The sequence below is a fragment of the Salvelinus alpinus genome, chromosome 19 (genome assembly GCF_045679555.1).
Source record: "Salvelinus alpinus chromosome 19, SLU_Salpinus.1, whole genome shotgun sequence".
Taxonomy (NCBI): Eukaryota; Metazoa; Chordata; class Actinopteri; order Salmoniformes; family Salmonidae; genus Salvelinus; species Salvelinus alpinus.
The window spans coordinates 50319026-50343449 of NC_092104.1; the positions used below are offsets into that span (position 1 = coordinate 50319026).

General features: G+C 45.8%; 1 protein-coding gene across 1 annotated transcript in view; it reads left to right on the forward strand.

Annotated features, from left to right (window-relative positions):
- adgrv1 (adhesion G protein-coupled receptor V1) overlaps nt 1-24424 on the forward strand; it is a 180652-nt gene that overhangs the window by 145657 nt on the left and 10571 nt on the right. The window contains exons 86-87 of the mRNA XM_071353942.1: nt 5105-5262; nt 17480-17601. Coding sequence (XP_071210043.1) covers nt 5105-5262; nt 17480-17601 — 280 coding nt within the window. The remainder of the gene's footprint in view (nt 1-5104; nt 5263-17479; nt 17602-24424) is intronic.

Below are 24424 nucleotides of genomic sequence, written 5' to 3' on the forward strand. Positions count from 1 at the left end.
AGAGCAGTGCAGGGGGTGAAGTGTGGAGGGTCTAAGAGCAGTGCAGGGGTTGAAGTGTGGAGGGTCTAAGAGCAGTGCAGGGGTTGAAGTGTGGAGGGTCTAAGAGCAGTGCAGGGGTTGAAGTGTGGAGGGTCTAAGAGCAGTGCAGGGGTGGAGTGTGAAGGGTCTAAGAGCAGTGCAGGGGTGGAGTGTGGAGGGTCTAAGAGCAGTGCAGGGGTTGAAGTGTGGAGGGTCTAAGAGCAGTGCAGGGGGAGAAGTGTGAAGGGTCTAAGAGCAGTGCAGGGGTGGAGTGTGAAGGGTCTAAGAGCAGTGCAGGGGTTGAAGTGTGGAGGGTCTAAGAGCAGTGCAGGGGTTGAAGTGTGGAGGGTCTAAGAGCAGTGCAGGGGGGGAAGTGTGGAGGGTCTAAGAGCAGTGCAGGGGTTGAAGTGTGGAGTGTGAAGGGTCTAAGAGCAGTGCAGGGGGTGAAATGTGGAGGGTCTAAGAGCAGTGCAGGGGTTTAAGTGTGGAGGGTCTAAGAGCAGTGCAGGGGGAGAAGTGTGGAAGGTCTAAGAGCAGTGCAGGGGGAGAAGTGTGGAGGGTCTAAGAGCAGTGCAGGGGGAGAAGTGTGGAGGGTCTAAGAGCAGTACAGGGGGAGAAGTGTGGAGGGTCTAAGAGCAGTGCAGGGGGAGAAGTGTGGAGGGTCTAAGAGCAGTGCAGGGGTTGAAGTGTGGAGGGTCTAAGAGCAGTGCAGGGGGTGAAGTGTGGAGGGTCTAAGAGCAGTGCAGGGGTTGAAGTGTGGAGGGTCTAAGAGCAGTGCAGGGGGAGAAGTGTGGAGGGTCTAAGAGCAGTGCAGGGGTTGAAGTGTGGAGGGTCTAAGAGCAGTGCAGGGGGTGAAGTGTGGAGGGTCTAAGAGCAGTGCAGGGGTTGAAGTGTGGAGGGTCTAAGAGCAGTGCAGGGGGAGAAGTGTGGAGGGTCTAAGAGCAGTGCAGGGGGAGAAGTGTGGAGGGTCTAAGGGCAGTGCATGGGGTGAAGTGTGGAGGGTCTAAGAGCAGTGCAGGGGGTGAAGTGTGGAGGGTCTAAGAGCAGTGCAGGGGGTGAAGTGTGGATTGTGTAAGAGCAGTGCAGGGGTTGAAGTGTGGAGGGTCTAAGCAGCAGGTGTGGAGTGTGGAGGGTCTAAGAGCAGTGCAGGGGGTGAAGTGTGGAGGGTCTAAGAGCAGTGCAGGGGGTGAAGTGTGGAGGGTCTAAGAGCAGTGCAGGGGGTGAAGTGTGGAGGGTCTAACAGCAGTGCAGGGGGTGAAGTGTGGAGGGTCTAAGAGCAGTGCAGGGGGAGAAGTGTGCATCAGTAATGATTGAGGGTAGGAGGTAAAGGAAAGGGAAAGGAAAGGGGGATACCTAGCCAGTGGGGGATACCTAGTCAACTCAATGCATTCAACTGAAAGGCTGTACTTCTGAGGGATTAACTCCACATTGAACTGATAAGGAGCCAGGTGGGTGCGTGTAGGTGTGTCTATGCATACGTTTGTTTGTATGTGTGTCTATGCATACATTTGTGTACGTGTGAGGAAGGTGTTGGCCATTGTAAAGTAACTCCAGATTGAATATCTGGTGCTGCAGTCTCACACCGCTCTGCAGATAAGAATTCTTGGCACAGTTAGGCCTTGTAAGAGTACATTGGCATCGGCTAATGGGGGAGGGGGGGGTCCTAATAAATCAAAGACCATGTATCACATATAGCCTGCAGCCTACCTTTACAGCCCTGCATGTAGTTCTGTGCGATGCTGTTGTATCTCTATTCTCTCCTCTCTCGTCTCTGCTGTGTTGTATCTCGGGCCCTTTGTCCTGATTTGCTCTCTTCTGGCTTATTGGTTCATTCCTCCTCTGCTCCAGTCCTGCCTCCTGGCCGTCTGTGGCATTCATGCCATTCTTCACCCTGGCTGAACCTTTCCTTTCCTCCGCCTCTTCATCTCTCCTTTTTTCAATGTTATCCCGGGCGTGCCTGGCCCATTGACAAGGGTGAGATTATTTGCCAGGTTTCACATTCTGACAACCAGAGAGGAAGTGGGAGCGTGTTTATTTTTTTAAAGTATGGTTTATGTTACAGCTGTGCAAACTGAAAAATATTGGAGATTTTGATTAAACTTCTGAACACCGTACTTTGGTTTTATTACAGTGAAAGAATGTTTACTCGTGATTACGCCATTCAGGTGGACGACATGTTATCACTCTGCATGTTGTGCATAGGCAGTCCGAAAATTGGTATCACTATGATTCGATGATAACGTTAAGGTCAAGCGTGTAATACTTGCTGCAAGTTACATTAAAGGGCCACTGCAGTCAAAAACGTGATTTGCCTGTGTTTTATATATATATTTCCACACTATGAGGTGTGAATAATACTGTGAAATTGTGAAAATGATGATAATGCCCTTTTAGTGTAAGAGCTGTTTGAAAAGACCGACCAGAAATGTTCACTTGTTGGGGGGGCATGGAGTTTTGGCCTGCCTGGTGACATCACCAGTTAATAGATCAATAAGAAAGAGTTCCCAAACCTCTCTGCCAATAAGAGCTGGTTTTCAGTTTTCCCCTCCCCACTCAGACCACTCCCAGACATCCTAGCAAAAGTATTGCTTGAGAAATGGCACTTTCCTTCGAAGCTATTGTTGTTTCTTTTTAACAATTTGAATTGAAAACATTCACAGGAAGGTACTTAATTGTTACCCAGAAATGATTTCAAATGAAGATTAAAAAACGGCTGCATTGAACGTTTAAGATAGTTTCCTGGTCCTATGGTGTGGGCTGGATCAATGTCCTGCTGAAGCTTTTGATGTACAATAACAGCAAATACCCACGCAAAACATCAGCACACCTCTAGCTACATATGTGTTCAAAGTTCATTTCCATCATTTAACATGTTCTGCAAGGGTGCGTCCCAACCATCTCTCCTTCTCCCTGAACAAGTGAACAAGTGCACACTTTGAGAGAAAGGCGAGATTATTAGGATGCAACACAGGAGTTCCATGAACATTCCCTCCCGCAGGAAAAACATGATGCAATAGTCTATTATTATTATTTGACATGCAGTACCTCACATTTTATTATGTTCACCACAGCCAATTATTTACCTTGGTGAAGTAGGGTAGGGCTGTATTTGTGTCCGTTGTTCCACTGCCACATTAGCGCAGTCCTGTGAGATGGCACCGTTGGCATGCTCATTGAGATAAACCTCTCGCCATAACAAGATGGTTGGGTTGTTTTTCCCAGAGCCAAACACAGGCTCCCTACCTTTCTAAATGACACGACTAGAACACAACAGGGACTGGACAGATGATGGGAGTGAATTCCTCAGAATAGATTACCTGGAAGGAGGGGGAGTGAGAAAGGGAAAGAGAGGAGGTGCAGCAGAGGGAGGGAGAGAGAGTAGGGGGGGGGGGGCAGAGTTAGAACGGAGTAGAGTGAGAGTGAGTGACAGACAGACAGACAGACAGACAGACAGACAGACAGACAGACAGACAGACAGACAGACAGACAGACAGACAGACAGACAGACAGACAGACAGACAGACAGACAGAAAAGCAGACTGACAGACAGACAGAAAAGCAGACAGACAGTAAAGCAGACAGACAGACAGACAGACAGACAGAAAAGCAGACAGACAGACAGACAGAAAAGCAGACAGACAGACAGAAAAGCAGACAGACAGTAAAGCAGACAGACAGACAGAAAAGCAGACAGACAGTAAAGCAGACAGACAGACAGACAGACAGACAGACAGACAGAAAAGCAGACAGACAGACAGACAGAAAAGCAGACAGACAGACAGACAGAAAAGCAGACAGACAGACAGACAGACAGACAGACAGACAGACAGACAGACAGACAGACAGACAGACAGACAGACAGACAGACATGCTCCAGGGAAAAGCAGTACTATAAATGAATATTGTTCCTGCTCTATTTTTAGATCCATAACAAGTGTCAGTGGTCATTAAGGGACCATTGGGGTGTGACTGTGTCTGGGCATAGGGGAACAGTTGAACCTAGTGGACACCGTAGCTAGGCTTAACACTGGGAGGGTGGTGTGAGGGCCGTCGGAGCAGGAATACCCCTTCAGAAAGAACACAGTGTCTTTGCTGCACTCCCTGGGGAGTGTGTTTGTTGTGTGAGACTGAGTTGGGAGCCATGTCTGACTGTGCCAATTGGCCCACTGTGGTGCTGAATATTTTGCCCTCCCCAACCATGGTGGAATGTGCTGCCGCAAGGACACAACAACACTGAGTGTGACCTTAAACACACACACGCGCGTGCCAAAGTAACTGCGCAGTACTTCAGCTTATCCCCTTATAATAATGATGGGTTAAAAAGCTACACCAAGATCAAATATGACAGAATCCAGGATCAGTATTTCACCAGAGATTGGAAGAGAACTGTTCGATTTTTTTATTTTATTTGAAGTGGTCAGTGATAGAGGTGGATTTGATCCCTGCAGGATAATGTTTGCTCCCTGACCAACAGCAGAGCTTGTAGACTATAGCAGCCCTCTCCTCCTTGCACGCTCGCCACCTCTCTGTCACTTTGGCGCACTCCGAAGACCAAAACAGCAGATATATCGACGATAAACCTTCGATAAATAAGACGCTGTTTTCAAAAGGAGAAAAGCCTTAAATAGAAAAATACTTTAAGCGTCTTTAGATATTATGCCCGGGTTGCTTCAGGGCTGCCCTGGTTGTGAGAGGGAGGTTGAAGTAGATGTTTGTGCAGAAAGGCAATGTCTTTGAAGCTTGTTCTTCACTGGGATGGCTGAGAGTCTTATGAAGGATCAGAGGTATCAGGCCCTGGATCCTGTTTATGGATGTTGTAGCAAGAATGTCTTTAACTAATACAGCGCAATAAAGGAACATAGCCAGGGCTTCATTTTACTCCTCTCCTTGGCTGTTTACTGCAAGTTTTGTGTAATAACACCCCTCTTCTCTCTCTCTCTCTCGCTCTCTTTCTCCCTCCCCTTCTCTCTCTCTCCCTCCCTTTCTCCCTCCCCTCTCTCTCTCTCCTGCACCCTCTCTCTCTCTTTCTCTTTCCCTCTTCTTTCTTTCTTTCTTTCTTTCTTTCTTTCTTTCTCTCTCTCTGCAGGTGTTTCATTCCTAATATCTATGCTGCTCTGTGTACAGCAGCCCTGGTGCCTCTCATCTGCCTGGTCGGGGTACTAGTGGTTTTCATCCATGCCTACCAGGTCACACAGCAGTGGAAGGCCTACGATGACGTGTACCGCGGACGCACCAACAGCTCAGGTATATTACCCCCCCCCCCACACACACACAAAACACACACACACACATACATGCAAGAATACAAGTGGGAATTCACACACAGTCTGCCCACTATGGGACTTATGGCATGGGTTGGAGCATCTAGCCACCTCCATGTCCCGAGCAACCGGACCAAGTCGGCCCCGATGTCTGAACGGCTAACAGACTGCTTCTGCCTGTCTGTAGGCCTACTGCTCTACTGGATGACCTGCTCTGTGGTCCATGTAGTAGTCAATCAGGGTTATGAAGCTGCCAGATACATTTGACTAAAATGTGTTCAACCTGGTCAGAACTGGTTCATACTGCCCTGTCCTATACCGTCCAGAACAGCCTCATTATGATGGCTCTACTCTCCAGCCTCGGAGGGGACATCTCAACAGGACATTGGCTTCTCATACTGTAACAATAGCAATAACAACGGCAACAAAAGCAACAACAGAGTCTGGCTACAAGGGCTTCCCAGATAGACCAACAGGACCAGGAGGTGACAGCCTCTATAGCGAATACATCATCCACAGAGATACCTCTATTTTTCCGTCTCACCCATCTCCAACAACCCCTAGCAACCCCCACCACAGCCCCCATGGCTGGCCCATCCACAGATGGTGGGTAGGATGTCCTTGTTCCAACACTCTGTGGTAGGTTCCCTGAAAAGCCTGTGGAGCTTGCTTATTACAACACACATCTAATCCCCAACCCAGGCTGTTGGACTATTTTTACAATGGCCTGCGAAACCACCCCAACACACGCACACTCATATCACATACGAAGCAAGCACGCATCTGATCAGGCACAATAGGGCAGCCTTGATTAAAGCTTTATGCAACGTGCACTGCAGTGTGCAATGTGCACGTCACTTGGATTTATGCAGAGTGGGTGGAAACAGTTCCTTGCAAACAGAAGATATTCAATACACACACACACACACACACACACACACATTATCCCTGGCTTTTGTTTTGGTCCTTCGGTATCGTGAATCAAATCCCTCTCCATTGTTGCTAAGTATCAGTGTTTTGGTCGCTCCCTCCAATGACAAAGCAAAGCCTGAATTAGTGCGAGTCCTTCGGTTGGCAAGCTGCTCATAGCCACCCCACAACACCGTGTGTGGTCTGTGCTACGTTGTGTGTGTTAGTGATGCGGGGGTTTTACTCATATCCCCGGTCCCTGAATGTCTTTGCTCTGCGATAGATGCAGAGACGACAGAGAGAACGTTGAAGAATGTCAGCTTAGATTGAACCATTCATTCTGTCATTTATGACATTATTCTGGTGAGCAATGGTTTATTTAGTCCTCCAGGGCAACATACAGTGGGGCAAAAAAGTATTTAGTCAGCCACCAATTGTGCAAGTTCTCCCACTTAAAAAGATGAGAGAGGCCTGTAATTTTCATCATAGGTACACTTCAACCATGACAGACAAAATGAGAAAATAAATCCAGAAAATCACATTGTAGGATTTTTAATGAATTTATTTGCAAATTATGGTGGAAAATAAGTATTTGGTCACCTACAAACAAGCAAGATTTCTGGCTCTCACAGACCTGTAACTTCTTCTTTAAGAGGCTCCTCTGTCCTCCACTCGTTACCTGTATTAATGGCACCTGTTTGAACTTGTTATCAGTATAAAAGACACCTGTCCACAAACTCAAACAGTCACACTCCAAACTCCACTATGGCCAAGACCAAAGAGCTGTCAAAGGACACCAGAAACAAAATTGTAGACCTGCACCAGGCTGGGAAGACTGAATCTGCAATAGGTAAGCAGCTTGGTTTGAAGAAATCAACTGTGGGAGCAATTATTAGGAAATGGAAGACATACAAGACCAGTGATAATCTCCCTCGATCTGGGGCTCCACGCAAGATCTCACCCCGTGGGGTCAACATGATCACAAGAACGGTGAGCAAAAATCCCAGAACCACACGGGGGGACCTAGTGAATGACCTGCAGAGAGCTGGGACCAAAGTAACAAAGCCTACCATCAGTAACACACTACGCCGCCAGGGACTCAAATCCTGCAGTGCCAGATGTGTCCCCCTGCTTAAGCCAGTACATGTCCAGGCCCGTCTGAAGTTTGCTAGAGAGCATTTGGATGATCCAGAAGAAGATTGGGAGAATGTCATATGGTCAGATGAAACCAAAATAGAACTTTTTGGTAAAAACTCAACTCGTCGTGTTTGGAGGACAAAGAATGCTAAGTTGCATCCAAAGAACACCATACCTACTGTGAAGCATGGGGGTGGAAACATCATGCTTTGGGGCTGTTTTTCTGCAAAGGTACCAGGACGACTGATCCGTGTAAAGGAAAGAATGAATGGGGCCATGTATCGTGAGATTTTGAGTGAAAACCTCCTTCCATCAGCAAGGGCATTGAAGATGAAATGTGCCTGGGTCTTTCAGCATGACAATGATCCCAAACACACCGCCCGGGCAACGAAGGAGTGGCTTCGTAAGAAGCATTTCAAGGTCCTGGAGTGGCCTAGCCAGTCTCCAGATCTCAACACCATAGAAAATCTTTGGAGGGAGTTGAAAGTCCCTGTTTCCCAGCAACAGCCCCAAAACATCACTGCTCTAGAGGAGATCTGCATGGAGGAATGGGCCAAAATACCAGCAACAGTGTGTGAAAACCTTGTGAAGACATACAGAAAACGTTTGACCTCTGTCATTGCCAACAAAGGGTATATAACAAAGTATTGAGATAAACGTTTGTTATTGACCAAATACTTATTTTCCACCATAATTTGCAAATAAATTCATAAAAAATCCTACAATGTGATTTTCTGGATTTTTCTTTCTCATTTTGTCTGTCATGGTTGAAGTGTACCTATGATGAAAATTACAGGCCTCTCTCATCTTTTTAAGTGGGAGAACTTGCACAATTGGTGGCTGACTAAATACTTTTTTGCCCCACTGTATAAGATAAACTGCATGTATCTAATTATAGACAAGTTGACCACATATAGTTTACTAAAATGTTGGAAATTATAAGCGGAAACCAAAAAATCCTGTACCCCTTGTCAAACAATAGTGTGTCTGTCTGACTGTAGCCTACAACACATTTTCTATGGGGTCTGGTGCAGGCCTCAAATCTTCACTTTATCTCATATAGTCGGGTGGTTGCGGATGGGTTATTAGCAACTGCAGGTGGGTGCGGGTGAACAAACAGCTACCTAACGGTTAAGCGCATTCGGCCAGTAACCGAAAGGTTGCTGGTTCGAATCCCCGAGCCGGCAAGGTGGACAAATCTGCCGTTCTCCAGTTAACCCCCACAACACCTGCTCCCCCGGGCGCCGATGACGTAGACGTCGATTAAGGCAGCCCTGCGCACCTCTCTACCCCTCCCTGGAGTGTGTTTGTGTGTCCGCTGTGGAGAAGGCAGAGCCACCGGGCCTAACAAACACACACAGACTCACACACAGTCACGTCGTGCTGTAATGGCTGACTCGGCATGCCTCTGACACTGCGGGCGTCTGTTCCTCAGCCTTAGAGCCCATGTACCTGCCTGTGCCCAACACCCTGAGGGGCACACTAAAGCAGCCTCGCCCACAAACACACACACACTCAACGAGAGGGGTAGCAGTACCATGAGGTCCATAAACAGGTTTTCAACAGCCTCTAAAACTCCTTATTTACACTGGTTGGACGAGAAATGCAATTTATTTGTGTTCTGAGAAAATGTGAATGTGATAAATGTGGTTTATATTCACATTTAGGGTGGCTAGGCTGCCTAGGCCTTTTTATATACACTACCGGTCAAACGTTTTAGAACACCTGCTCCTTCAATGGTTTTTCATTATTTGTAATAGTGAAGACATCAAAACTATGGAATAACACATATGGAATCATGTAGTAACCAAAAAAGTGTTAAACAAAAAATATATTATATTTCATATTCTTTAAAAAGCCACCCTTTGCCTCGATGGCAGCTTTGCACACTCTTGGCATTCTCTCAACCAGCTTCATGAGGTAGTCACCTGGAATGCATTTCAATTAACAGGTGTGCCTTCTTAAAAGTTAATTTGTGGAATTTCTTTCCTTCTTAATGCGTTCGAGCCAATCAGTTGTGCTGTGACAAGGTAGGGGGGGTATACAGAAGATAGTCCTATTTGGTAAAAGACCAAGTCCATATTATGGCAAGACCAGCTCAAATAAGCAAAGAGAAACGACAGTCCGTCATTACTTTAAGACATGAAGGCACCCAGACTATCCGCTCAAGAAAAAATCAACCCTTGGCTGAATCTAGTTGATGATTCCTGCAGTAGAGAATTGCCTGTCAGTGCACCCTGAAGCAATGGCACTCAACTGTTATCATATTACCATGATTTCCGCCTGAGACTGTGGTGAAAAAAGGCCCTCTTTTCATTTGCAAACACCATGCAAATACAGGCCTGTTCAAACAGGTCCTGGAGGACCACAGTCATCACATACTCTTTGTACCAGAGACACAACACTGGGGACACAACAAAAGGCACTTGACTTTCTCACAGCTCTCTGCATCCTCATCCAACAGGACGGGTAGCCTACTCTCATCAGAGAGGTCTTTGAAGCCTTGAATAAGGGTTTCAAAATTGGGGGGAATGACACTTTGAAGGTTTTTTTTTTTTTTTTTACATTTAGTCAGGAAATTGAGTTTTAGAAACCGTGTTCTAGGCTACAGACTTTCTTCAGTAGGTCCAACTCTTCTTTTTCGGAAATGACTGGTTCATTTCAATATGAGGCTGATTCTCTTGGCTTGGATTTGGTCATTGAGAATTGATGTAACTAAAATAGCTGCAGGCTCCACTACAAACAGATACAGGGCACGTCTCAAATGGCACCCTATTCCCTATAGGGCACATAGGGCTCTGGTCAAAAGTAATGCACTATGTAGGGAGTAGGGTGCCATTTGGGAAGCAGTCACAGTAATATCCGTTGGTTTCAGAGGTCTCTCTGTCTGGAGTTTATAGAACTCAAGGTTGTAGGATGAGAAGCTGGCGAGAAGGCCAAGACTGATTCTCATTTGGGCTCGGATAGGCTTGATGTGCAGACATGGCTACTGTAGTAGAGATAGAGAATGTTTTTATCAGTGGCCAGAGAGCACACTAAAGGGCCCTCTCCAGTGGAATTGCATTATGATGCCCCTGGGTGCCACATGCAGATTAATGCTACTCTAATGGTCGGCATGGAGGTACGGCTGAACGTTTCTAATGTTTCAGCCAATCAGGGATGAGAGCCTTGGGAACCAGAACTGTTGGGTGTCATGGATGACAGGAGTTACTGTGTAGAGATGCCAAGCCTCTTGGCAAATGCTGTTATTGATGAGTGGGACTTACAGGACAGATCCCTGAACCTGTCTCTTCATATTAGCTTCCAGACTCATAGTCTCATTCACTGGCACTGTTTTTCTGACAGATTTTAACTCTGCAACCTTTGTGCTGTATTCGATATTTTTAAATGACATTTATTTGCAAGACATATAGTGTATAAAACTACCGTCCATCGTCGTTTCTGTTTCTCTAATGATTCACAGAATGATTTCAGTTTCTCTGGCTCATGTAGTGGGCTCACTCCCCTCTGATAACCATTGCTATTGACGGTGGGAGAGAGAGACAACAACAGAGGACAGAGGAGCCTGTTGGAATGCTGACGTAATCATTGTGAGACGAGAGGAGGCGACGGACACCATTTCCTCTGCTCCTTTACCAGGACCGGACTGCTGCTGAGATAAGCACAGGCCTCCACTTATTTCACATCTGTCTGGCCCTGACCTGCAGGTACAGCTCTGAAAGTGCTGTGAGATATGCCACGGCCTCTGACGTCACTCACATTCGATGCCGTGTGTGAGTCTGCAGACGTACTCTACTCTACAGCCAGGTGTGAAATGCAGCGTCAGTGTCAGGCTCGTTACCTTGCAGTAGGACAAGATGTGGTGCATTTAGCGGATGGATAAAGAAACGTCTTAGATTACATGTGTGGAAAAACAAAAGACTGGAGTAGAATAGTCCAAGGGACCCCCCCCCCCCTTCCCTGTGTATACTAAACGTTTATTAGAAAATGCAGCTTTTCAGTCACACAGATCACCTTGATCAAGGCGTGTGCATGATTCTGCGTTTCCAGTGTTGGTTGTGTTGTACAGACTGAGGTGCAGTACCAACATGATATCATAGGAAAACGTCATCCTGTCACATCACCATTTATGAAAAACGTCACAATATATGACGTTTTTTTCAATGGGAAAAGACGTTTCAATGGTTGACGTTTTTGTCAATACATTGCTTTCAAAGGGAGAATATGACTGTGACATGGTTGACGTTTTTGTCAGTACATTGCATTCAATGGGAAAATATGAGTGTCACAGGGGTTAGAGTTAGACATACAGACAGATTTACAATTTTACGGGCAAATTATTGAGAGGCTCGGTCAGACAGGCAGGCAAAAACTTGACAGGATGCCATTTTGAGCTTGATACTGGGTGCAATTGTGACGTCACTACACACGAGACCTCCTACTGTACTTATTGTATATATACCACAGTAATTAGAGGAGTCACGATGCAATCACTGACCCTAGACAGGCTGTCACCAGCCATGGGAGTGGTCCTACAAACAGCTGACCACCTCCTAATCCCAAATTACAGCCAATGGTTACACACTCTGTCTATTCTAAGGGAAAGGACGGATCAAATCTGTCTATCCACCACTTACTTTGGCCCTGAGATGTCGTACTGTTGGCCACGATTTTCAGCTCACGTTATTTTTACGACACGTATTTTATTAGGCCACTGTCCGACTTTCCAAGAGTACGAGGCCTTTACAGCCTGCACAACCGTTGATAGCCTTTTCTTAAGTACAGTGTTGAGTATAATGTTGTTATCTAATGTGTATTGCCCCCCCATTCTTATCATTGCACTGTTAACAATACTTAACAACCATGCTATTGGGTTGGATGGGTAGCACCCACACAATGTTATCATTATGTAAAGTCCTTTTCTTGCTGCTTCACACAGAATGGATCTGACTGACAGTTCGATAGCATAAGCCGATACCCGGTCATAAAACCATGGTGATGGTTGTGTATCAAACCCATTGACTCTATCAACGCACGGCGTTTATACATCACAAGACGATACAAATATTGCCAGGCTCGCTTGATCATGTGTTTTAAACAGTTATCTTTAGAGTCAACAGAGTCTGGTCAACAGACGGATATTACGACGCCGTTTAATTAGGCCGATGTTCTTATCTTTTCTTCATTCGTTCTATTCATTATTTCCATTATTATACATGTTAGGAAGACTGATGGTGAAGAAAAAAGAAAAGCAAAACGGCAAACATACCGTAGCAGTACTTGAAGTTCCCCTTGACTTGTAGAAGAAGTCCACGGTGGATCTTGTGGGTCTGCCATTTAGGTGTGATGACAAGTTACATTTCCCTCCTAGCTGACTCTTCCATGTTAACACAGCAGCCCAGAGCAGGCCTGTAGCCAGACCTATTGGGCTGCCCAGCCACAGGACTCACAGAAGAGGGCTTGGGGAAAGAGTTTTGCAAGACCACACAAATGCACAGCAACGAGCGCACGTACGTGCACACAAACACAAGCATACGCGCGCGCATGCGCACGCGCATGCGCGCACACACACACACACACACACACACACACACACACACACACACACACACACACACACACACACACACACACACACACACACACACACACACACACACACACACACACACACACACACACACACAGTATTATTCAATTATTCCTGTGTTGCTAGTGAACTTAATTGAACCCAAGCCTAGGGGCCAGTGTAGGGGTATGCTGTGTTGTGTTGTGTGTGTTGTTACAGCTGATAACCCCTCTGTGACAGTATCGTCAGCACCATCTTGGGTTTCGGCTCGCTTGTTTGTGTTGAACCTCCACACAGTTTGTCTTCTCACACTGAGAAGCCTGTCAGTCCAAATATACAGGGGGCATACAGTGCATTCGGAGTATTCCGACCCCTTGACTTTTTCCACATTTTGTTACGTTACAGCCTTATTTCTAAAATGTATTGAATTCTTTTTTTTCCCTCATCAATCTACACACAATACCCCATAATGACAAAACAAAACTGATTTTTATATGGAAATGTATAACAAATATAAAACTGAAATATCACATTAACATAAGTATTCAAACCCTTTCCTCAGTACTTTGTTGAAGCACCTTGGCAGCGATTACAGCCTTGAGTATTCATGGGTATGATGCTACAAGCTTGGCACACTTGTATTTGGGGAGTTTCTCCCATACTTCTCTACAAATCCTCTCAAGCTCTGTCAGTTTGGATAGGAAGCGTCGCTGCACAGCTATTCCCAAAGATGTTTGATCGGGTTCAAGTCCGGGCTCTGGCTGGGTCACTCAAGGACATTCAGAGACTTGTCCCGAAGCCACTCCTGCGTTGTCTTGGCTGTGTGCTTCGGGTCGTTGTCCTGTTGGAAGGTGAACCTTCGCCACAGTCTGAGGTCCTGAGCACTCTGGAGCAGGTTTTCATCAAGGAACTCTGTACATTGCTTCCCCTCGCTCCTGACTAGTCTCCCATTCCCTGCCGCTGAAAAACATCCCCACAGCATGATGCTGCCTCCAACATGCTTCACCTTAGGGATGGTGCAAGGTTTCTTCCAGACGTGACGCTTGGCATTCAGGCCAAAGAGTTTAATCTTGGTTTCATCAGACCAGAGAATTTTGTTTCTCATGGTCTGACAGTCCTTTAGGTGCCTTTTGGCAAACTCCAAGCAGGCTGTCATGTGCCTTTTACTGAGGAGTGGCTTCCGTCTGGCCACTCTACTGGCCTGATTGGTGGAGTGCTGCAGAGATGGTTATCCTTCTGGAAGGTTCTCCCATCCCCTCAGAGGTACTCTAGAGCTCTGTCAGAGTGACCATTGGGTTCTTGCTCACCTCCCTGACCAAGGCCCTTCTCCCCGGATTGCTCAGTTTGGCCAGGCGACCAGCTCTAGGAAGAGTCTTAGTGGTTCCAAATGTCTTCCATGTAAGAATGATGGAGGCCACTGTGTTCTTGGGGACCTTCAATGCTGCAGAAATATGTTGGTACCCTTCCCCAGATCTGTGCCTCATCAGAATCCTGTCTCGGAGCTCTACGGATAATTCCTTCAACCTCATGGCTTGGTTTTCGCTCTGACATGCACTGTCAACTGTGGGACCTTATATAGACAGTTGTGTGCCTTTCCAAATCAAGTCCAATCAGTTGAATTTACCACAGGTGGACTCCAATGAAGTTGTAGAAGTATCTCAAGGATGATCAATGGAAACAGGATGCACCTGAGCTCAATTTCGAGTCTCATAGCAAAAGGTCTGAATACTTATGTAAATAAGGTGTTAGTGTTTTTATTTTTAATCTATTTGCAAAAATTCTAAAACCATGTTTTTGTTTTGTCATTATTGGGTATTGTGTGTAGATTAATGAGGATATTTGTTTTTAAATCCATTTTTAGAATAAACCGGTAGGTAACAAAATGTCTGAAAGGGGAAGTGGTCTGACTACTTTCCGAATGCACTGTAGCCCTATCCTCTCCTCTTCTGATCTTGGCAAGAAAAGGGATCTCTCCTTTTCCAGTGGAAACTGTGGGAAAAAAGTTTAAACAGGCTTTTTTGGATAAAAGTGGGCACCATTGTGTTGAGAAAAATTGGGAAGGATTATGGGTTTGGCAGGTTGTCTATTAAGGCCCTTTCTGCATTCAAGGTTGTACAGTAAGATAAGATAATGACTTTATTATCTCCATGGGGAAGTGATGGAAAGCACCCCGCCGCTCCTCTCTCCCATCCCTGTGGACCCAGCAGACCAGCCATTCCCTCCCAGCAGGCATTTGGAACTTGCTCCCACTGTGGGACTCCTACCCAGACCACAGCCAGGAATGTGCTTACACTGGTGGAAAAAACAAGGAGGGACGAGTGAAGAGGGATGCAGATGTGTGAGAGAGGCAGAGAGAGAGCGTGAAGGAAGTGTGAGTTTATGATAGCGTGAGATCGGGGGGAAAAGTGGAAAAAAGGATCGCACGGAGTGATAGAATTATGGCAAACTGGCACACAGAGGTGGAAGAAGAAGAGGGAGAGAGCCGACAAGGTGGTGGATGTGGCACCTATGTGTAGGCTATTTGCTTAGGCCTGGGCCCGTGCCCTGTGTTTCCTGCCCAGTTGTGAAGTGGACTGAACAGTGTGCCCTACATTTAACCAGCACCCAATGGAACGCACTGACTGCTTGTGTTATGCTGCACTGTGTTACCCTGCACTAGTTTGAGTCTTCCAGTCACCACTTGCTCCTTGCTCCTTCCCCTCATCACCTTTCGATATCACTAAGCTCCACACAACACACTCCACCCCAGCCGGCAGAGAGTCTCCCCAGTAACAGTCAGGATAAAACGGAGTGCACTGGTCAATATCCACCCACAGCCAACACACAGACTGAGAGTGGGGATCAAAGGACCACATCTGCATTGCTGTTCAAAACGAACGGTAATAGAGATTTATTATCCCGGGTCTGGCTAGGGAACATGGAACACTCTGTTCTCAACAGGCAAGAACACACACTAATGGGAACGTGCTCATGTAAATGTCAGATCTCTCTCTCTCTTCACCTTCTGTATGTGCGCATTGTGTCCAGTCGCTATGTCTTCATTGTTCAACGCTGAGCTAAAAGAGAGAGTCATGAATGCTGGAGCACATAACATGAACATACTGTATGATTTTTGGGGGGAGGATAAAAAGTACATACAAAAATCTAAATGCAAACTGTTTCTAATTTTAATAGGCCTTTAATTAGTTACATTCACTGCTAAATGGACAACATTTGACCGAATGTATTTTATGTTATGTATATAAAAAGAAAATCTGTGACTCTGTGAATGGTGGTTCTCAAGAGCTTTTGAGGGTGATTTGGAAGGGAAAAGGTTGGCAACCATTGTCCTAGTTAAGGTTAGGATTGGGGGAGGGGAAGCTGATCCTAGATCTGTACCTCTCAGCATCAACTGAGAGTGGTTCAAGGTCAGTGCACATGCTTTAGTAGGTTAAGAGATGGACTAAAGTCCCTCTGCTCCAACATGCTGAAATCAAGGCTTTTAGTTTCACCATAGATCTGTTTCAAGTCTCTAGTGAACCCCCCAGGACTTAACCCACCTTAACCCACACATACATGTACTTTACATACACACAGACTCTCACACACACTCAGGTGCAGGACAGTCTGACAAAAAATATTGCCAACATTGTTTTTACTTTTTAAAATGTATTATATATATATAAATTTTTTAGTGGGGGGACTCGGCGCCAGCTATCTAAACTTGTTGTAATCAAGGTTGAATTTGAGCCCGGGGGCCCCCATTGATTTTGTTAGTCAGTCACTTAGATATCACATTAAAAAATGAAAATATTTCTCTCCATCCTATGGCAAAATGTAAAGAGTTGCAGGAAATTAGCTGTAAAACATGCTCATTTTCAATTGCACGAAATTAACACTAAAACTAAAACATTTCCCATCCCTGGTTTAGAGTGTAGTTCGGAGGTTAGCTTTATGGAGTACTTTTTGGGACCAGATGCAATTTGGACAAGAGAGGCTGCTTTCTGGGCTCTGCTCAACAGCCCTGTCATTGTGTAGACCGTATTTGTGCTTACCGCTCTCTCTCTCTCTCTCTCTCTCTCTCTCTCTCTCCATCTCTCTCTATCTCTCGCCATCTCTCGCTCTCATCTATCGATGCGCCCTTTAGCGAGAGTGAGTTAGCTGAGCAGTTGGCACAGATTGTGTGTGTGCGTTCGTGCGCGCGTAAGAGTGCGCGCGTAGGAGTGTGTCGGTGCAGACGGGTGTACTGTACTAGGCAGCCCGGTGCCAGGATCTGTGACCTACAGTATAAAGTGTACTGATTAAGAGAGGCCTCATTAATCAACCTCAAGGGCCTGGTCTGCTGCCCCAGATCCAGCTCACTACTCTATACTGGACCAGAGCACTGGGATGATGGACCAGAGCCAGGACATGGAGAGAGAGCAGGGATCAGGACACTCTGAACTTTGGGGAAGCTCCCAATTTCTGATTGTGAAATAGGTTATGTCATTTCTTTCATTCTAAGAATGATCTGTCTGCGTGTATGTGCGTGCGTGCGTGTGTGTCTGTCTTGAGTGCCTGTGCGTTTTAACTGTGTATTAAGTGTTCCCCGTTGTGTGTGCTGCAGAGGTGCCCATGGTGCTGTACCTGTTTGCCCTGGTGTCCCTGGTGTGGCTGTGGGCAGGACTACACCTGGGCTACAGATACCTGTGGATGCTCATCCTCTACGTCATCTTCAACTGCCTGCTGGTAAGACCTTTTTGTCGTTATCTTCATCGTCTTTGTGTGTGTCATCCAGACATGTTTTGCACAGTAAAATCACAAGGCTTAATTGAACTCCTATGGAGTCAAATGTAATGTTATTTTGGGGGGTTTATATGGTCCCACTCCCATTTTATGTTGAAACTACTCTGGTCATGGTGTTGATATTCTTGGAGTTAAAACAACATTAAATGGAGTAAATATCCTACTCACAGGGAGTTAGCTGGCCGCTGAACTAACTTAGCAATCGGGAAAAATGTTTGCTGACATGGGCTAATTGACGGACTGTCAGTGACTGACAATACAAGAGAAAAACTGCTGAGGCACAACCACATTTCTAAATTGCACCTTGTGTATTCTACTATTCTAACTCGCAACAGTAAGTTGAGACCCCGACTGAGTTCTTAAAACATCCCTGAACTACACCATGTAAACTGGAACAACTGTCTCATTAACGGTTGCTATAAATCCAACCCCTTACAGATTGGGTTAGTTTAGATTATTATTATTTTTTCTTTGTGTAGCGTAAGATAAAACATTTATTGGGTTAGTTTAGATTATTTTCTTTTTTTCTTTGTGTAGCGTAAGATCAAAAAACATTCAATGCACGTGCGAAAACACAGATATTGAAACAAACAGTTGTAAAAAAATCAACCTGCAACAGAGCATGCTGGGAAATGTTGACAATGAGTCCCCTCCCACATCTATGCATAACTCCATAGATTGAACTCTGTCTCTGGTTACACTTAATGGTGTTCGAAGTACTCTGTCCCAATCAACTCCAGTTATCAACACTGACTCCAGGCATCTTATCACTCTCTTGAGGGTTAAGATAACGCCTGGTAGAGTCAATTTAACCCTAATGTTCATAACACTGTGATTTCCACTAACCTTGATTTACTGTCTAGTGTCTTGAATCTCTTGATTGCCGTCAAAACTGGAGGGAAACCTGATTTAATTTTGTAAATGTTACAACAGAGCACCAACTACTTCCTGGATACTTTAAGAGCCCAATGTAGACATTGACGTAATAACTCTCCTACGGTTTCTGTTTGTCAGTGTGTGTGAGTTCAGAACAGCCTCCCTCTATCGTTGCTCAGTCTCTGGAGGCCTTGGCGGTCAGCACACTTGTATTATATATTGATCCCTTAAACCACTGCACTGTTTGGCCCCTTGTGTGTGTGTGTGTGTGTGTGTGTGTGTGTGTGTGTGTGTGTGTGTGTGTGTGTGTGTGTGTGTGTGTGTGTGTGTGTGTGTGTGTGTGTGTGTGTGTGTGTGTGTGTGTGTGTGTGTGTGTGTGTGTGTGTGATTCGTGAGTCTGTATGATTACGTGAGTGTGTGTGTGTGCGTGCCTTGATGTGTGTGTGCTTGCGCATGTGTGTTTGCGTCTTGACGTGTGCGTGCATGTCTTGATGTGTGTGCTCGCATGAGTGTGTGTGTGATGAAGGGTATTCGAGGACTTTGAAGCCATCCTTTGATGTCTGGCCCGGGCAGGGTAGGAAAAGCTCTTCTTGAGGGCTATCATAGATACCATATCTCCGGAGAGTGACATCGCCCAGGCCAGACCACTCTCTCAGTACTCTCAGTACAGTGTGGGAATGCATATCAGAGAGCGTGAGAGAGAGGAGAGATAACTTTATCATCAGATATTTCTGTACGACTGTATAGTCTACAGCCAATAGCATTAATATCTCGTTTTGTAACGGTTGCGTAACTGACAATGTGTTGAAGATGTTTGAACTGTTCAACCCCACTTCATTGCCTGAACTCTGAAGGGGTGTTACTTGCTCTTTGAGGGTAGATTCCTCACTCCTAAAGCAACCGTATCATTTGAAAAGGACATATTATAAAAGTATTCAAATTGTTGAGTTAGTTAGGCGGTGGACTGGACAGTGGAATAATTGTTGTTTCAGGCCAGTCCTGGTGAATGTCTCTGCTAGCTGTCACTTTCTTCTAGACGTCATCTGTCCATTAAGTGTGTCACACAGGACCCTAGTGATATGTAGCGTCTGCACGTGAAAGACGACAGAAGCGCACTAAAGTCAACCCGTGGCTTTAATGAGTGCAGACATGATGTCATTTTGACAATAGCTGAGGTAACGCAACACCTATAAGCCCATGCCATGTACAAATACCCCAATATGAGGTAATCTGATCAGCTGTCCAATGGACGAACAGTATGGCCTATTTTGTCCAACATTATCCATATCAAAAGTATCTTTCTAAGACATGGCTTTGTTTGGCTATATATATATATATATTATATATACAAAAGTATGTTGACACCCCTTCAAATTTGTCGATTCGGCTATTTCAGCCATACCCGTTGCTTACAGGTCTGTAAAATTGAGTACACAGCCATGCAATCTCCATAGACAAACATTGGCAGTAGTATGGCCTGAACTGAAGAACTCAGTAACTTTCAACGTGGCACCATCATAGGATGCCACCTTTCCAACCAGTCAGTTTGTAAACTTTTTGCCCTGCTAGAGCGGCCCCGGTCAACTGTAAGTTATTGTGAAGTGAAAACGTCTAGGCCACGAAGTGGTAGGCCACACAAGCTCACAGAACGAGACCGTCGAGTGCTGAAGCACGTAGTACGTAAAAATCATCTGTCCTCGGTTGCAATACTAACTACCGAGTTACGAACTGCATCTGGAAGCAACGTCAGCACAAGAATTGTTTGATAGGAGCTTAATGAAATGGGTTTCCAAGACCAAGCAGCCAAGCGTCAGCTGGAGTGATGTAAAGCTCGCCGCCATTGGACTTTGAAGCAGTGGAAATGCGTTTTCTGGAGTGATGAATCATGCTTCACCATCTGGAAGTCCGACAGACTAATCTGGGTTTGGCGGATGCCAGGAGAAAGATTCCTGCCCGAAAGCATAGTGCCAACTGTAAAGTTTGGTGGAGGAGAAATAATGGTCTGGGATGGTTTTTCATGGTTCGGGCTAGGCCCCTTAGTTCCATTGAAGGAAAATCTTAACGCTACAGCATACAATGACATTCTAGACAATTCTGTGGCAACAGTTTGGGGAAGGCCCTTTCCTGTTTCAGCATAACAATGCCCCCGTGCACAAAGCGAGGTCCATACAGAAATGGTTTGTTGAAATCAGTGTGGAAGAACTTGACTGGCCTGCACAGAGCCCTGACCTCAACTCCATCGAACACCTTTGGGATGAATTGGACCGCCGACTGCGAGCCAGGCCTAATTGCCCAACATCAGTGCCCAACCTCACTAATGCTCTTGTGGCTGAATGGAAGCAAGTCGCCGCATCAATATTCCAACCTCTAGTGGAAAGCTTTCCCAGAAGAGGGGAGGCTGTTATAGCAGCAAAGGGGGGGATCAACTCCATATTAATGCCCATGATTTTGGAATGAGATGTTCGACGAGCAGGTGTGCACATGCTTTTGGTCATGTGGTGTATTTTTACGAATTCCCCTGCCACTATAAGTTCCAAAACAGGATGAATCCCCTGAAAGTGTAGAGAAAGTCCAACTAAAAGGCCTTTGGTTGCCTCTGAAGTGTCTTTCATGAGCGAATCTCTCTCCCTTGACTCTCCCGAGCCCCTTTCACAGACCTCCCTCTCCCTAGCCACTTCCACTGCCCCCCCCCCCCCCCCCCACACACACATCACAATTCTAAAATAATCAGCTCTATCATCCCTAGGGAGAAAGAGCAAAACACAGTTGAAAAGTTATTTTGTTTCAACCAGAGAATCTCCACAGCCTCCAATTGCCCTGGGCTCAGATGTAAAGACAAAAGCAGTCTATAAGCAGTTGTCTCTAGGGAGAGTTCTCTGTAAGACAGGAAGAAATGAGCTGGAACAGACAGTACCCTTTTCTACAGGTAATGAGCTTCCAAGGAGAGCTGCATCCGAGACCATCGATTAGCTCTAAACAAACACATCTGACCTAGATTTCCCGAGCGCTGCTGTTTCGGCTGCTGCTCTCTGCCATTGACGCCTGCACCAGGCTGTTTTTGAAGCTCTTGCCGCCTCTTTCGGCCCTAACACGATTAAGGGACAATTGTTCTGCCTTGAGAGTCTGCTTTTATGGAGCAAAACCAATTACTTTAGTGGGTAGACGAGGAACGTGGAGATGAGAGCGCTGACATTTGTGTCGTGACTCGGCCGTTAGTACCACGTCGTCGCCAACGCTAATGAACATTAATAGAGACGACCGTAAATGTTGCGAACCATAATGCATCGTCATGTATCAGGTTTTTATATTTGGCTTCGTGGAATGTAGTTCAATTCATATGATTAGGATTTATAATATAGTCACATTCGCCTACGTTGCATGGAGTGAAGTTTACACCTGCATTGCTTGCTGTTTGGGGTTTTAGGCTGGGTTTCTGTACAGCACTTCGAGATATTAGCTGATGTACGAAGGGCTATATAAAATAAACTTGATTTGATTTGATATTATACGTGTATGGCTAGATAACAAATCTTCAGATTAAGGTTTTCTGTGTCTCAAACCACCTCAGACCGTCTAAGAAATCTCTTAAAGGCTACATTTCAATTCATTTACTTTCTAGCTAGCCATTGAGTTGGCATAATATCTGAGTACATTATGTCACTTTCTGCTGTTCTGTGGCTATTTGTTACTCAAGTTGCTTATGTGCCTCCATTCTGTTGCACAGTTTGCGGTTGGATGCTCTTTCAGGTTGTTTTGTATTATCTCGCTCATGCGGTACATTTTCCATGAGGAGAATTTTCCATGTTGTTATTGTTGTTAGTGTGGCTGTTGCTCTGACTGTAAAAGGCTGTTTAATGGTTCTGCTCACTTCGGCTAATTGCTGAAAATCGTTAAACAAGTGCAGATGTTAGAGCGTGCGCGTGCGCGCCTGCGCATAGGTGGGTGCGCTCGCGCTTGTGTGCACATGCACCAGCACGTATGCGCCCCACGCACAGAAGGGTCGATTCTATGCATTCATTTCAACTATATAGACTCTCTCAATGCTATTTACTTTATGATTTAGGCTAACAGCTCTGAACCACAGCAGCCCCGGTACATGTCCTCCAGTAAGCAGCCGTCAACCAGCTGGCTCCAGTGTGCTTGGCTATATTTTATACATCCTGCTTAGTGGTTAGTTAGCGCTGCTCTGGAGCTTCAAGGCAACCTCAAAGGACAGCTGTACATGAAGGCAGCCATCAGGGGATGTACAGTAAAATGTCTGTGTCACAAAGTACTGTATTTCTGCAGGACCAAGTATTGCACTACATAGGGAGTAAGGTGCTTGGCACACAGCCTATTACAGAGAAGACTTTGTACCGTATTCAATTTATGGAAGTGGAACTGCTAACTGGGTGGATCCAGCATGATTATTTTTTGGCACTACAGAATTGTAAGTCTGGATCCTAAGGGTCAAGATAGCCAATGTTTACAGTGTGATCCTAGATGTATTCCTGGTTGCTTTTCAGCCATGTACGTTCTCGGATATCTTGCCTTCCATGGGCAGACATCCTCCGACGCATCCTATCGCGTCTAGTGTAATATCATCGGCTATATCCAGCACCTAGCTCCAGCTGTCAACTTGGATGGGCCACCATCTTACAGTACCGAGCAGTCGCTGTGTGTGTATTATGACTCGGGGAGGAAAGGATGTGTCACGTCTCCAAGCTGTTCGCTCTCCCTATACGGGCCGTGTACCAAATGACAACCTATTCCCTATATAGTGCTCTACTTGATCAGAGCCCATAAGATGTAGTGCCCTATATAGGGAAGTAGTAGTGCCCTATATTGGGGAAAGGGTGCCATTTGGGACGCCGGCAAGGACCAACAGAGACATTTCCCTTGATGTCAATTTCAGTGACTTACAAATTACATAACAAGTACTTAACTTCGTCTGTGTCTATAAAACACAGGCTGTTTCCAAAATGGCACTATATAGTGCACTAATTTTGACCAGGACCCATAGGGTGCCATTTGGAACGTAGACATATACTACTAGTTGCCAAGTATTGGTTTCAGTGTTTTTAGAGTGAGAGCAACCTCTGTGCCTCAGCACGTTATTCAGGACAACCACAGATTTAGTTGGTTTCTTCTCAACGCTCCACACGGACAGACAGGGACATTACTGTTGGAGTCTATCAATATAGATGGTACCCAGAACTGGCGTATCCAAGGCTTTTTTGCCTCTCTCTCTCTCTCTCTCTCTCATATCGCTTGTCGAGGGGTTGTCTAGGGCAGCATCTGCATTAGAATTATAGAAGAATAATCCAATCACAGCACTGTTTGTGTGCTGCTGTAAACTTTAATTTGATTTGATTTGTGTCCGCCCCTCTGCCAGTAAATGGGCTTGGACATTATTAGCTCACAAACAAACAGCCCCCCTTTCTTTGAACAATGAAAGACGCCAGGCACCCGCCACAAAATTACATTTACCCCCGCACTTCCTGATCGGGCCACACAGCGGACTATAAATAGACTTCTCTTCATTGCAGCGCAGATCCTGTCACGAGCCCTGTCGCTGGAGATGAGTTGATAATGCAGAAGTAGCAGCCTCATTCGGCGATTCAACCCAGCACACGTTGCTAGGAGACATAGAAGGGATAGGCTCGGTGGTCTAAGCGCTATGATGTCCATGTGTTATCTTTTGATCTCTTTCTGTTGCCCATCTCAGTACCTCTCTGTTTCTCCTTTGCTTTTTCTCTGTTTTCTCTCCTTTCAATTGATTTCTGTCTCTCTTGTTCGTTTTCTACTGAAAGCATTCTCTCCCTAGCTAGCTAGCTGGTTAGCGCTGTGCCTCTCTGTACCTCTTGTGTTCTCCCTCCTCTCTCCTCCCTCCCTGGTTCCCATGGTGGTG